The 14272-nt window shown below is 37.4% G+C and overlaps 1 protein-coding gene across 8 annotated transcripts in view; it reads right to left on the reverse strand.

Annotated features, from left to right (window-relative positions):
* The window catches only part of MTUS1 (microtubule associated scaffold protein 1), a 110889-nt gene that overhangs the window by 36319 nt on the left and 60298 nt on the right, over positions 1 to 14272 (reverse strand). Inside the window, exon 1 of one of the 8 annotated variants that reach the window (XM_042812768.1) lies at positions 12331 to 12793. The exons of the other annotated variants lie outside the window; for them this stretch is intronic. Coding sequence (XP_042668702.1) covers positions 12331 to 12451 — 121 coding nt within the window. The 5' untranslated portion in view covers positions 12452 to 12793. Of the gene's footprint in view, positions 1 to 12330; positions 12794 to 14272 lie in introns of those variants that run through there. 8 annotated transcript variants of the gene reach the window in all.

The following is a 14272-nucleotide window of genomic DNA, read 5'->3' on the forward strand; positions in this document are numbered from 1 at the left end:
TGCCAAATGCATCACTGTCCGCTACAGTCTGATTAGCGGGTAAGGGACCAAGTGCTTATAGACAGTGCAGGAGTCTCGCAGCCTGAAGCTGTTTCCTAGAAACTTAATATACAGCATGTTGCTTCTTATTAGCATCCTGTTTGTTGACACAACAGAGCACAAACTAAGGGCACCAACACCAGAGAAAGGAAACCGACAAGCACATGCAATGGAAGACAGAGAGAGAGAATAGCCACTTTTCCTAACTGAGTTTCTGCCTAAAGCCTTTCACCAAAGGCTTAGAAACCTCAAGCATATCTTAATTCAGTGCAAGGGCTCTTCTACACACAGTTGTCACCCTGTTTGTTCCTTGCTAGGTAATCTGAAATGTATCTCATTATTAGGCTCTTAAGTGATAAACCACAGCGTGCAGCAAACCCTCTGCCCCACAGAAGAGATGGTCTGAACTTTTTCCTGCTATCTTTTTGAGGAGAGATAATCCTCCTCCCTGCACTGAGGAAGCAGCCATGAAACCAAAGTAAGCAAAATAGTAAAGACACAAATTAGTGATACTGCACTAACGCTCCTCATTACATCATCTTTCCAGTTCCTACCCCAATACTCTCACTCACAGCAGCCTTTGAAGTGGGTCTCTATATACACTTGCCCATTAAAATTAACTACCCATTAAAGCCTCAGTATTTCCCAACCAAAACCATGCCCTTATGGAAGTGATTAACACTGATGCATCTTTTTTTTATTAAAGTGTCACCAGTCCTACAGAATATGGCTCTTGATCTTGTACAGCTGTTTTAGGCTCCTGCAAGACAGTACTTCTCCCCCTAGAAGAAACATGTTAATGATACACAATTTAGCTTGCCAGTAATTTGGTATGATTTTTTTTTTCCTATGAAGTGTACAGAATCTCCAAGTTGCATTAGCCTTACTCACGTTCCTGAAGATTTTATTTTTTTTAAATCCTACAATGTTATACCAAAGATTTTCAAGAAGCTGTATTATGACATTTGTAAAGATACCTAAACTAAATATAAGTAAATATAACTAAATCAACTTCTAAATTGCTGGTGGCTTTTAAAATAAAAGCATGAAGAAGAGTATTACCTCGCTCATGTCATTAGTGCAATTTCTTGATGAACCAGTCTGTTTTTATAGAGAAAGCTTTGAAGGAAAGTCCAGCAATAAAGATTCTCTTGAGTCATGCCCTATGTTAAATTATTAAGATGTGCTTCTTCAGTAACTGTTTCTTCTCCAGTCTTGACACCAAATTGTTTTTAGTACAGATGATGTCAAATGGCCATGCATCTTGTCAACTAATAGTGCTTTGACAAAGTTAGAGAAGATGACAGGAAAGAAGTTTTAAGAAATAAAAAGCAACATCAATAAAAATCCAAATTAAAACACTTCAAAAACAAAAAATATCCATATTTTCTAACAGATTATAAGATTGGGAGCTATGCTTTAGAAAGGACTCAAGAGTCCCAAACTTGAACATTAAGCATATAATTAATGCACTAGACAGATGTCTGCTATTTAAACACATAGTACCAACACAAATCTGACTAACACTCTTAAATACCAGTGCCGTGCCTTTCATAGTTTTTACCTTACAAAACACAAACCAATTTTGCAGCAGCACAATTTTAGTTTTGAACAGAAGCACCTTGTGTACTGTCTTAACATTGCATTTGTAATATACTTACTGAACATGCTTCCAGGAACTGTAATATCCAGAACTGAAACAGATTTTCTTCTTGCCAGTATATATCACACTTGTACATCAAACAAAGCTACTAGTGAAGTTGACCATACATTCACAGATAACTGCAAACTAAATAGATTTGAAATGTGATACAACTTACAGACGACAAGTCTAACGTGCACCAGCTAGATCAGCAACGTACCAGGCCTGAATGTTATTTTTTTTTCTTTGAATAACCAAGAACAATACTGGTGCTTGATTTTTAACTTGTTCTGAACTATGACAAAGTCTGAAGCATATTAGTTAAGCATACAGTGTTACATGCATAAATCTGAGAGAAAAAAAAACCAACAAAATAATAGAAAACTTAGAGCATAGATATTTTTATTTAAGAGGGACTGGCTGCACATGCACTGACAAATCAACTTTCACTGCAGAGAGTTTATTTTTTAAGGTTCACAGTCTCATCAATTTTTAAGGACAAAGATGACAAAAGGACAGAAATAACTGCATAAAGATGTGTTACTGTGTGCTACAGCCTTGGTCAATAAGAACCAAGTTGAAGTTTTTGAAATCTCTCTCAATTATCAGCATTGTTTTAGGCACATTGCTAAATTCAGTTCATCCGATACACCACAGGCAGCCTTTATTGAATTCTTTAGCTCTTGAAGGAAAGAAAAGAAAGCACTACATGCAGAAGCTAGCAGTTATGCTTATGTAAAGGGTCTACAATTTATTAAGTGTCTACTTCACATGTTGCTCCAGGCAGACAAAAAGACACCTGAGCTAGCCCTTTTCGGCATAGTCTCTTAAAATTGCAGCTGAGCACTGTCATCCCTGGCATGCAATTACCGAGAGAGGCAAGCAGAGAGACAATAACCCTCTGTTCCTGTTTTCTCTTCTTCACCTTTTTTCTCCATTCCAACCTCCTACACAAGAAGTTGCTCCTTGTTGTCTGGTGCCCTCTACTGCTTCATCACAGCTACATATATTTGATCTTCATATTGCAGTTTGTCTACAAAGTTAAGCCCCAGAGTCAACTGAAACAAGGAAACCAATCATGATTAGTCCATGCCACATGCAAACCCTTCCCATACACCATTAATTGCTTCCCCGATACAAATCCTAAGCCTTTCCTTCCATCTCCACACCCTTCCTGAATACATTCAGGACTGCTAACTTATCTGCTTGCAAATATTAGGATAACTTCACATCTGAGAAAAGGCTTCCAGCAGAGGCAAAGGAAGGTGCAGTTGCAAAAAGAAGCCAATATGCATATAAGAAACCCTCAGACAACACCAGAGAGAAGAATGACAAGTCCAACCTTCTTGTAGCTCCCAGCCCACACATATGATAGGGAGTTAACATCTGCAGTACAGCCAGAAAGGAAGGAGCTGAGTTTTAATGCCTAAAGAATCTCATAGCATTTAGCATAATATCACAGTTTGAAAGACACGTTCTACGTATGTACTATGGAGCCCTACTTTGTTGCCATAAATGAAAAAACAAACAAACAAACAAAAAATAACCCCAAACCACACAGAAAATAAATCAAAACCTAATTTTGAACTTGAACTAAATCACCAAATTTTAAATCAGTGGCAGGTACAACTGATGAAATTAAAGCACTAATTCTTTCTTTACAAAAAGTATATGATTAGTTAGCTGCCAGAACACCTATCAGCTCAGCTTTACATTAGATCCAAGAATTTGATACTTCTCAGTACTCCTGAACCACTGGAAGGTTTTCAGAGATCACTTCAGGATCAGTAGCTAGCAGGACAATAATCTTCCTTGAAAAGAACTGTACAATACATTTCCACCACTAAACTGCACACAAATAAGCAACATCACTTCTTGTGCAGTATCTGGAGTTACCAGGCATGGAGAGAAAGGACAGAGTTTTTTTGTTTGAACTCAGAAGCCATTTGTTCAGTCACACTCGTATGAGCTGATGTTATATGACCGTAACAAATACTAGTGGATTTGAGCACGAGACTGAAATGCTGCCTAAAGGATATTATGGATGAAAAAGTAGGACAGGCAATGGGAATTTAAAGAACCTCCAGAGCACTGGCTATATTTTGTATTATTGTCTTTGTGCCAAGATTGCTTCTGAATGTAATCAGATAGTTGGTAAATATCCAACAATAGCTTCCTTTGTTTGTGAATCTCTACATCCATTTAAAGACAAATACATCCAAAATTACACACAAATTCACTGATGTTCTTTAGAAAGCAATTCTAAGCATATAGAAAGCACTACAATGAGTGTTAAAGTATCTGTAATGATATTTTATCTGTCAAAAAATGACCAAAGAGTTCAATTCTAATATTTTTCTCACAACATCACAGAATTTCAAGGAATGGAAGGAACCTCTAAAAATCATCTAGTCCAACCCCCCTGCCAGAGCAGGAACACCTAGACAATAGGTCACAGTTCCAAGTTACAACATAAACAGCTAACATTTAAATTCTCCTTTTGGAATATACAGATTCATCTTTTAGATAAGTGTTTGAGTGTAAAAACAGAGCATAAAAGAACTCAGAGGTCAAAGTAGGAGTCCTGCCAACAGATTAAAAAAAAAAAATTCAGTGATAATCATCACAGCTTAATGGCTTGCAATGAACTGAATAGAAGTTAACCTTACAGTAGTTGTTTGACTTACAAAACCCCTCTGAGACTCAATCCTAGCTCTTAGGAACTGATTATAAAATGCTAACATAGCATTTTCAACATTGATCACTGTGGCATCACTCAATGACCCTGTTTCAAGCAGTAGCTGAGTTGTATTTAACCACAGCCCAAAACTGGCAGCCCAGCACACTGCTCCTCCCCAGCCTTGCTGATTTAATTTGATGAAAATTTCAAGTTCAGCTCCCAATTAGGTGTTTTCCTATAACTTATAAATAAATAAATACATAGAAGCAGTTACTGGACAAAGAGTGGATGGAAACACTAATACAGATTATTTGTAGAGGACTGCCCTAGTATGTGCAAAAGATCATGCAAGGAAAGGTCTATGACATTTGTATTAAATTACTGGATTATTTATTTCCATATCTGTTTCATAGCTCAGGTAAGAATCCCAAGTAATACAGATCAGAAACGTCTTTCTAAGGCACTATAAATGGCATCCACAGGTATCCAGAACTCCAAGGCTGCTTATATTTTAAGAAAATATTTACATAGCAAAAGTAGAAAGTAATTTTCACTTTCATATTTATTACTGTTCTACTTTATAGCATAAGCACATGTGCTATTCCTCCTTTTGATTACACAGATCAGCACAGTTAACATGAAGTGAAGTCTCTGAAGAAAGAAAAACATAAATAGCCATTATAATTGGACATAACCTCACAGCTTCAGGAGAATCTCAGAAGGTGGCAGGAGGTGGCAGCAGTATAGCATGTTCTAAAGAACAACAGCGTGGGTTAAACACATCTAAAATTAACCTCAGAGAAGTACTTCAATGCTACCCAACTGATGAAACACAATTTGCTGTTCAACAGAATAAAAAAGCATTGTAAGAGAATCACTTCAAATAAAATCATCCACACAAACTCAATGTTCACTCATGCTGCAGTGAAATTATGAGACAGAAAGCACGACATTTGAAGTGCCAACTCTAGCTCTCATGTGCTGCTGGAAAGTACCTTTCCCCAAAGTTACAAAAAATGTACTTACATAATCATTAGCAGTCATCATGTTAATAGTTAAGGAACTATTTCCTGTTATGACAAATAGTTTTCCAGTTACTAAGCAGCAAACATTTCCCCCAGGGACATGCCTAAAACACTGCACACCACTGTCTCAGGAACTGTGCCTGGCAGCAACCCAATGGAGTCCATGGAGAGATACCTTGCCAAGCTCAAAACAAAGAAAAGAACAGGGCAGTTCCCAGAGCTTTTGTTAGCCACAGGATGCAAATCCCCACCCTTCAAGGGGTGTGCAGCAGCCCCTCCACTGTTGGCTGCACAGACCTGGAACCAAGGGACTTTTCATTCTAATGACTCTTAACCAAAACATGCAATTGAAGGCTGCTTTGGCAAAGGTTGCCCAGCAGGCACCAGTGCTCCCATCAAGAAGGGAATGCTTGCCATGCCTGTCATAGGCTCATTCCATTCCTATCCACTTGCAAATATTCACCACACTGCTCTCTGTGCTTAATGTTCCCCTGAGCCTCTTTAAGACAACACATAACTACGAAGGAGGCAGACTTCCATTTCTGCATAATTGAGTGAGGGCAAGGAAAAGCTAAAGTTCTGTGAGCAGCTGATACTGCAGATAGCAGTGGTGTTTCCAGGGGATATATCTGCAACACACTGCAAAGACTAGAACTCCCATGTAATATTAACTCCTGTGCAAGACCACATACTACAAAAACCTCTGCCTACCCCACTAACAAAGGCAGCAAGAAAAATACTCACTTTTCAGATATGCTCTTCTTTGGCATACCTTTTAGCCCAGACATTCCTCCCAAGACACAGGATTACACATTTAACAGGCTTAGACTATTCAATCATTACTGCAACCTTGTGGGCTTTTTCCCCTCTCTGAAAGCAACAAAGCTGTGTTTCAAAAGTTGGTTGAGTAGGTGGTGTTCATTAATACTTGAACAAAGATCATAGTATTGATTTTAGACTGGATACACAAGTAGCATGTACACACGTATACAGCTAAGAAAAACAGAGTCTTCTAGCTTGCTGTTTTATTTGGAGAAGAGTAATTTGAAACAGGTATTATATATTCAGTTGATTTATTCTTCTGCTGGAAGCATTTCCAATATTGCTGTTTTACTATATAATATTTGAAAAGATTTAGCACAAAATAAATATTTCATGTTTAATAATGTATTTCTGATGTTGGCATCACAAGCAGAAAAAAAAATTAAGGTCATTGAGATATCTGAGAGTCTAAAAGCTGTACTGAAGAAGAAAAGTTGAACTTAACTCATTAATAAATATTATTTGTAATACTTCTCAGACTCTTCTACAGAAGGAATTCAAGTTCTCTTTAAGACAAGGATGAGCATTCAAATAAAGAATTTTCCCACAGATGTTCCCAGCTGTCCTGTTTCTTGCCTAACTAGAACTATCTATAACATCACAAACAAAATGTTTATCCAAGTATCTTGAAGGGGAACCCATACTGGTCATGAATGCATTAGTAGCACAGTACCATGACAAAAAGAAGCAAAAACAAATTTAAATGGGAAATAAACACAGGTTTATTACTTCTTTGTTTCAAGTACTAGATATCAGTTTAGATGATTCCAATGGAAAGTTCATAAACAGCAACTGTGGAGAACCATCTCAGCCAGTCACAAGCTAGGTAATTCAAGGTGGGCTATTTTTGTGTTCAAGTACGTGGACAATTAAACTTAACAGTTCGGTGGTTCAGTTGTTGTTTAAAAAAAAAAAAAAAAATGTAAAGCTGTACATAATATTTTTGACTAATTTGTTTTTCAGAAGATCATGTGCTACTTTCTTCTCTTTTTAAAATAGAGAAATTCCATGCCATGGGGAAAAAAGCAATTTGTGCAGGCCATTAGAAAGGTGCTGGTGACCTCACTAGATCTAATCTGAATCACTAAGTAAGAATCTCGAAGCACTGGTTTACTGCATTACTGTGACATAAATAAATTATTTAACAAACCTCCTCTCAAAAATAAGACCTAATTCAATCAAATCTTTCTGACACCAACATGACTCCAGTGAACTACAGACTGAAGAAATGCCAAGAGGAGAGCAAAGAGAATAATTTTGAGAGTAATTTTAAGGAAGTCTATTTAGGTTTTGTTTTTAATGTAATTGTAGCTGCCTGTCACTTCCAAAACCAAACCCATTTTGCAGCAATAGAAGTTACAGCCAGATCTTTATTTATTTTACCTGTGAGGCATATCAAGTGGGAACACATTTAGCATATGCAATGATACTAGCAGAGATATCTTGCTAGACCTTTTGTATTTACTCTTCAATTAACTGCCTTTTGCAGCATTAATTCCAGTCATTTCATGTTGACAAACAACTGAGGCATTCTTCAAAGATAATTAATCTGTGTAAATGAAGGAGTAACAAAATCCAGTAACACCCACTATAGCTGAGAGCCAGAAAGCAGAGGCTGCTATCCACAGTACTCTGCTTCTTCCTAAGCTTTTCTGAGCAAAGCTCCTTGTTTACATTCACTTTCATGCTTTATTAAAATACATACACAGTGTAAATGTTGGCAACCCATTCAAATGACTGCTTTAACTCTGGTGTTTTGTTCTCATTTTTTCTTTTTTCTTATTAATTAAAAAAAAAAAAAAAAAAAGAAAAGCTACTATTTTTTGCTGTCCAGTTTGTTAGAGAAGAACTAGAGTTAGCTTTGTTTTATACCTGGCTTGGACAAAATTTGTAAAGACTAAAATGTTGCCAACGCCAAAAACGCAAGAGTTTCACCACTTGAAAAGATCCTCCATTTAGCTATTATTTACATGCCTACTGAAGCTATGATATACTATAATTAAATCAAGCACACCAGGCAGCTCAATTAATACACAGTTCTGAATAGATGAACTCAGGAGCTAAGAGTCTCAGACTTCAAGACTTTTGCTCAGAATAGACAAACTGTTCTCGTTCCTGAACTATTTCCTTGTTAGGTGACACAAATATTTAGCATCTTCACCCTGTATCAAGTATCTCTTGCAGACTTTCAGATTTAGAACACTTAGTGGAGTTGGGTACATTGGGTGCCTTTCTGTGATTCTGTAGGACTCTGCAATACTGACCAATAATCAGTACTTCAGTGATTCTTTGGAAAAATGAAAAGTTAAGCAAGTCATGATACCTGAGGGCTTTCAGAATCTTCAACATTCTGTTCGCGTGCTATAAAGCACTGCTTTGCTAAGCACAGACGTAATTTCATGTGTGTTTTAATGAGGACCAAAATCCAGACCTGAAATCATTACCTGCTACAGGCACTATCATCTGAACCAAGATTTAGGGAAGATACTTTATCAGTAATGGTTGTTAGTTGCTCAATAAACAGGTCTGCAATGTCTGCCTGTTGCTAGCAAGGAGGAAAGGAAATTTTTCTAAGCTGGGTTTGTTGTAATTACATCAGATGTCTTTGGAGACACTTCTAATTCCCAAAGTATCAAGTGTAACAAGGTTTGCTAAGCAATGAAAGCCACCAGAGGGATAAGAATGCTAGGTACAGTTTGCTTAAGGGAAAAAGAAAAATGACACCACGAAAGGCTTACAAAAAACACAGAGACAAAAATTTATCATATAAGCAACAGTATAGCTTATTATACAATGGAAAAACTGCGAATAAAAGGCATAGGAACTTTGATCTCCATTTGCAAAACTGGTTCCTTGTGTAGAATTTTATCCTTATGCAAAAGGAAATGCAAATAACCCAAAATTAAAAATTTTGAATCGTTTGTAGAGAAAAGTCTTTCTCTGGCAGTTTTTACAGAATCATGCACAGATGATGATTTCATCTGTCATATCACTGATGCATGAAAAGCACAGAAAGATTTTAGTCACTCTTTGGTAAAATATGTACCAAACCACTAAAGATTTTTTTAAAGCAGAATTTACATTTTAAAGTTTGGTTCATATTTAACCTATGTTTATCCAATTGTGAAGTGTTGAGATTTTTGTTACAGTTGCTTGTAAAGCTTATTTGTAGAAAGTCACAGGATAGGTAAATTAAGTATTTCCTGAAGAGCTTCAATGCTTTTGTTTTCCTAAAGAGGAGGCTCATTACACATAGCTTATAATGCAGCTACACTGGACTTTGAGTAGCTGCAGAAATATCACTTTGTGATATTTGCCTGCATTTAAGGAGGAAGAGACCTCTGTGTACAAAGAATCCAAAGCAACATAGAGCATACAAAAATGGAGATCAGATACAAGGCACCAAGCTGGATGAAGTCAGTACAGTACAGTACAGCCTCACAGTAAATTTCCTCTAGATTTATTCTATTCCCAGAGAAACAAGCCTATTTTTGTTTGCAACTTTCTTAAATATTTGAACTACTGCAGCTACTGTAACATCTCCAGATGAACAAAATGTAATGTAATGTAAATGCACTTAATCACAAGTATGATTCACTACGGACAGGATGATTAATCTAGACTAACCAAACACCAGCGTAAACCGTACTTGCAGCTACAACCAGAGAAGAAACTAGCAAACTGTTGCAGCATATTGTCAAATCAAAATAGAAATTCAAGAGTTCCACCCATTTCATCCCAATAGCGCTTACATTCAAGTGCACAAAGTTACTCACTGTACCTCAAACTATCAGACAGAATGTAACACATGAATCCAATCGCTGCAATTGCCAAAAAAATTCTCAGTACAGTCATCCAAGGCAGTTTACATTAACATGAAAGGGAACAACAAGTGAAACTGTGATAATGCTTAGTACAATCTACAGCAAAACTCAGAATGAATGACACTTAAGCAGTGCCCTCTTTCCTATACATATTCACATTCCTGCATGAACCCTGAAGTTCTGTTTTTCCAGTTACTCTGCCTTATTTGTTAACACAGTCCCTATGTATTCTATTTCTCACCACTAATGTGACCTGAGAAAAAAGCCACATCTTTTAAATCCAATTAAACCACTACAAGAAAAGATACTCAGACTTTTTTTTTTTTTTTTTTTAAAAACACCAGGCTCCTCCCGGTATTTAAAAAAAGAAAAAAGAAAAGAACCTTTCAGACTGTCATCATTGAAACTGTCACTGTCTGATGTACTGTCGCTGAATTTCATGAACCTGAAATAATCACAATCTAGCTTCCAACACATTCCACTGTTTTTAAAATACAGTATGCATGCATACTTGGACTCTCCACTACACACTATGACCTGGTTTTCAGATGCCCTACTTTGGTACATTCAGCACTAGCTAATCATTGGTCAGCTTTCTGCTGGCATGCTGAATACCTGCAAGATGCAGATATAGTGAAGCAGAAGGGGACATGAGGAAAACATTTACCTGAACCTTTAGTTCTGTAACTTTAAAGTGCGTTATACCCAAGCTAGAGAAAATATACAGAAGGTCTATTCAGCACTTCCTAATTAAGAAAGTGCTTCTTCACTGGAACACAGGTCTATCAATGTAGTTTTTACATGCTGTATTTAACAGAGACATTCTGCAGGCAGCTTTTAATGTCATATCCAATCAAATGAAAAATAAGTGGGCTGTTACCACTATAAAATTACCCTGAAACAGGGCTTGACATATTTTTATTTTTTAGAATGATACCAAATTTCAGTTGCAGCTAATGAACACATGGAGGGAAGACTGAACATCACTTGCCCATTTCTCCCTTAGTGTTTCTATTCCTGCAGTATGTGCTATGTGAAAATTTCATATTGTTAGCAAGATGAGGGAGTCTTTGTGAATATACCTACATCACTGATATAAGGATTCTTACCATTAACATATTTTAATCATGGATAAAATCCAAGCTGCAAACACAAGCCTACATTGAGTTTGGATGATCAGCATAGATTATGACCATAATTAAGCTCATCACCCAGGACAAACTCCAAAATTGAATTTATTTCACCGGGAATAAGTAACAATGGGGCAAATTTTTTAGGTTGCTATGTAAAATGCTGGTATAGCTAGGAAAGGTGGCTGGCAGAAATTAAACTCCAAAAAGGACTAGCCAAAAACAGTGATGTTCAAGAAAGAAAGGAAATCCCTCACAGGAAGAGTTTGTGCAAACCTAGTTTATGCAGCTGCTTGCTCCTCACTAAGTAAAATGCAAGGAAAAAAAAAAAAAATCACAAACTATGCAATAGAGAAAAGACTTACATAATACGAAGACTGCTATCATTTTCTTTAATGTCATTTATCTTGGCTAAGAAACAATCACCACTCTCCACCAAAACAACACATGTATTCCCTGGAAAAAACCTCAGCATCCACAATTATGTTCCCATTCCACTTCTTTGCTACACCTAACAATTTAAATGAAAAATCAGGTCATATGCAGCTGAGAATTTTTTAAATGTTCATTTCTGAAAACACAAACACTTGTCTTGAATGTCTTTAAAGCATCTTTAAAGCAAGAAAACTTCAGACTTGTTATGCTTATATCAAGATAAACAAACAAAGTTCTCATCGTATTTGCAGATAAGACATTCAGCATGACAAGTCTGACAACAGATATGTACTTACAAGTATTCAAATATTTCTCACAAACAGACAAAGCCACATTGAGAAAGCCTGTCTTGTTTCCACTCCTATCCCACCTCCCACTCATGGTACAGAAAAGACAGAACTCCCAGCAGATAACCATCAGAATGATTAGATAAATATTTAATGCTACAAACTTCCTAGTTCTATTTTTGGATCTGAAGAAGGAAAGAGCAAATTCTGATTTGCATTCCATAAACAGAATATTCATCTTAAAAATGAGCAGTTCAGCATGAATGCACACAGAGCTCATGCTTTCCACTTACACAGAATATGAAACTATGCTCTTAAGTCAGACTTCTAAGCGTAATTCGAAAACTTTTATGCCCCAAATGGTTATTTGCTAAAAATAAACTGCTACTGAAGTAAGCAAGATAACATCCAATTCATGCTCTAATTGTTATACGAAAAATACAAACCTGTGTGAAATATAACAGTGCTTTTCTTATAGCTAGAAGGGAGGCGAATGTTTCGGAGCAATCCCTTCGCTGTCAGTCGTATACGCATGTTGGATAAGGAAAATTTCGGGGACCATAACATGTCTTCAGTGCAATTAGAAGATAAGCAAGCAAGAAACAGCCTCCATGCAGTGTTACATACTATGCTCTTAAATCACCGCTGGCAGAAGTCAAGCAATTCTTGCTAAAGAAAAAAACCTTGAAGAAATAATCAAATCTCCATTCCTTTGCCCTTAGTCCTCATGCACAGACAAGCAAAAGCAGAAAAGGCATACATCCACAGCATAAATGCTGCTGGCAGCTTCTCCCCACCAGATGTTGTAGAAACAAAGCTTGTCCTCAGAATAAAATCGACTTAGTGATTTGGAAAACAAACAGCCTCCGAATTACATCACAGTGTTCATGCTTAATCTGCTACAGGACTCTGTGGGACCGGGAGCCACAACGGGAGGAAAAGGGAGGAGGAGATGGAGGAGGAGGAGGAAGTGGGTGGTCTCCCCAGATGAATGTATCATCCAGCAGTGCCACAGACTGTGTAATTGTTCTTCAGAGACTATCGGAGAGACTACTTGAATATTCCTGGAGACATTTGGCAGCTCTCTTTCCTTAGCAAGAATCACTTCAAGCTGCATTTTTCAACCAGTTTGTTACAATTGACAGGAATGTATCAAGACACTTATCAGCTAAGGCTTTCTACCAGAGTTTCTCTTCTGGCATTAGATATGTCAACATTTAACATCTTAACTAATCCACAAACATAACTGTTCTGTATGAGATCTGCTTAAAGAAAACACTATCCAGCTCGGCAGCTCAGCACTGCAGATGCTTCCATTTATCCAGAGAGGTGCATTGAAACAGCCATCTATTTCATATCAAAACAGATCACAGCCAGCTAAGTTTGAATGCACCTAAATGCTGCTGGGCAGGCACAGAAGCAGGGACTACTGAAGCCAATGCAGAACACAGGGCAGTAAGAGATTTACTGAGGTTGCTTGCAGGTTCTGGTGAAGAGAATTCTTTTTTATTTATTTTAAAGAGACAAAAAAAATAAAATACTTTCTCACTGATGCGCCACTCCTACCATTTCATCAGGCTACAGCCAATGCTCTGTAGCATCCAGCCCTCAGATAGTTCTTCTAGTTTCAGAAGCCATTAAGCCAACTTGTTCTGAAGCACATATCACCCAAAGCAAACATAATCAAACTGACAAATCTCATCCTACTGGTGAGATCCTCTCCTTACTAAAATGTGATAGGTCTGTAGCAATGTCTTACTTGCTCAAAATGCACAACATTCTAAATCCTCCAGTGTTGCTAGAACTAAAAATAGCATTATGCTGTTGTATTCAAGCTCTAGATCTCTCTAGTGTCACGCAAGGCAGGGCAGTAACAGTGAAGCAGCTCACTAAGCACACCCCAAGAACTGCAGCCCTTCATCCAAATACCAGATCTGCTAAACCAACCTCCACTGCACACAGAGTGAGAACATTGCTCAACGTATGGTATATCAAAGTATCTAGCTCCCAGCATGGTAATGCACCAATGGCTTTGAAATACTGTAACACTACATCTTCAGTCTGCACAAAGTCACTAGAAATGAAGATTTAATATAAAGTAGCCTTTTTGTTCAGTTCCCAGGGCAGCCTCTGCACACAGCAGTGCATGCATGATTTTATCACAATAAAACCTTCACAGATTCCTCTGAGTTAGAAAAGTTTGAGCATTAACAATACGGGCTCATGCATCTTTGCAATGCCCTGCAATTGTACACCTTTCTTAATTCAGCATAACCATCCAAGGGAAGCAATGATCCCTCCTGTGCTGAAAGATTATGGGCTCCTATGCTTGGAAATAGCACACAGTGGTAAGCCATAAGGCTTGTGATAAACACATTACAGTAGCCT

Source organism: Centrocercus urophasianus, unplaced genomic scaffold (genome assembly GCF_019232065.1).
Source record: "Centrocercus urophasianus isolate 14NV4802_14NV808 unplaced genomic scaffold, USGS_Curo_1.0 seq_13, whole genome shotgun sequence".
Classification (NCBI taxonomy): domain Eukaryota; kingdom Metazoa; phylum Chordata; class Aves; order Galliformes; family Phasianidae; genus Centrocercus; species Centrocercus urophasianus.